Source organism: Austrofundulus limnaeus, unplaced genomic scaffold (assembly GCF_001266775.1).
Source record: "Austrofundulus limnaeus strain Quisiro unplaced genomic scaffold, Austrofundulus_limnaeus-1.0 Scaffold1876, whole genome shotgun sequence".
In the NCBI taxonomy this organism is placed as follows: domain Eukaryota; kingdom Metazoa; phylum Chordata; class Actinopteri; order Cyprinodontiformes; family Rivulidae; genus Austrofundulus; species Austrofundulus limnaeus.
The window spans coordinates 13328-14402 of NW_013954278.1; the positions used below are offsets into that span (position 1 = coordinate 13328).

The 1075-nt window shown below is 49.3% G+C and overlaps 1 protein-coding gene across 1 annotated transcript in view; it reads right to left on the minus strand.

The window, feature by feature from the left end:
• Positions 1-16: 16 nt before the first annotated feature.
• LOC106536564 (gonadotropin-releasing hormone II receptor) overlaps positions 17-1075 on the minus strand; it is a gene marked incomplete in the record, with an annotated part of 5159 nt that continues 4100 nt past the window's right edge. The window contains 1 exon segment of the mRNA XM_014033868.1: positions 17-982. Within this exon segment, the coding sequence (XP_013889322.1) occupies positions 580-982 (403 nt within the window).

Here is a 1075-nt window from a genome sequence, read left to right on the forward strand (position 1 = left end):
TGTGTGTGTGTGTGTGTGTGTGTGTGTGTGTGTGTGTGTGTGTGTGTGTGTGTGTGTAAAATATCTCATGAACAAGTTGATGGAGAGATGGTGGATGTGCATCTTTTACTGATAAACTTTAACCCAGTTCAAGATGGTCGCCACAGAAGAGCAACTTTCCAAACTCAGACATGTCTCTGAGTCAGTGATGTAATGACAGTTTGGGTGGTAGTAGCTGTAAGTCACTCCTCACACATCCTCTGAGCTTCAGCTGATCACTGAAAACATAATTTAAAACAGGAGAAAAGCTTTTCTCCAATAAATGTTGATGTTCATGCTCTGCTTCTGAAGCCCTGCTCACCTGAACACTGACGTCAGGTGATCTGTTGGACATTCAACAGGAGAAACAGGAAAACGTTTCATTCCACAAGTAAACAGATTTGAACTTATTTACCTCCATGTAGATCAGATGTGAGCAAAACCTGGGCTAATGTACGTTTGTAAAATAAGGACCCAGATAAACACCTTCATGACTGTGTCTGCTGAAGCACAGAGGAATGACCGACAGCCTCAGTGTCAGAAGGAAACAGTCTTCATTGGTCAGTCAGTGGCAGCCTGGGTGTTAACAGCAGGATGCACCTCCTGCTCCCCGCTGTGTGGACCCTGTCTGCCGGACAGGCGGTCCAGAGAGTGGGGGGAAGTGTGGCTCCTGGACCGGTGGCAGCAGGCTGCCAGGTCAGCCCTGAAGGACGGCGTGTAGAAGCCGTAGATGATGGGATCACAGCAGGTGTTCAGGTTCCCGAACACGAAGAGGGCGTGGTGAATGTACTCAGGTGTGACGCTCAGCATGTCAGGCTGGAACCAGTACCAGATACCCAACAGGTAGTACGGAGTCCAGCACACAACGAATGACACAACAATGACCACCGTCATCTTTAGAGTCTTCATCCGAGCCTTCGGTATGATGTCAGTGCCACTGCGCCGCAGGTGGGACTCACCTGCTGAAAGAACAAGAGCCTACATCAGCACTGACTCACAGAGGGAGGAGCTACATCAGCACTGACTCACAGAGGGAGGAGCTACATCAGCACTGACT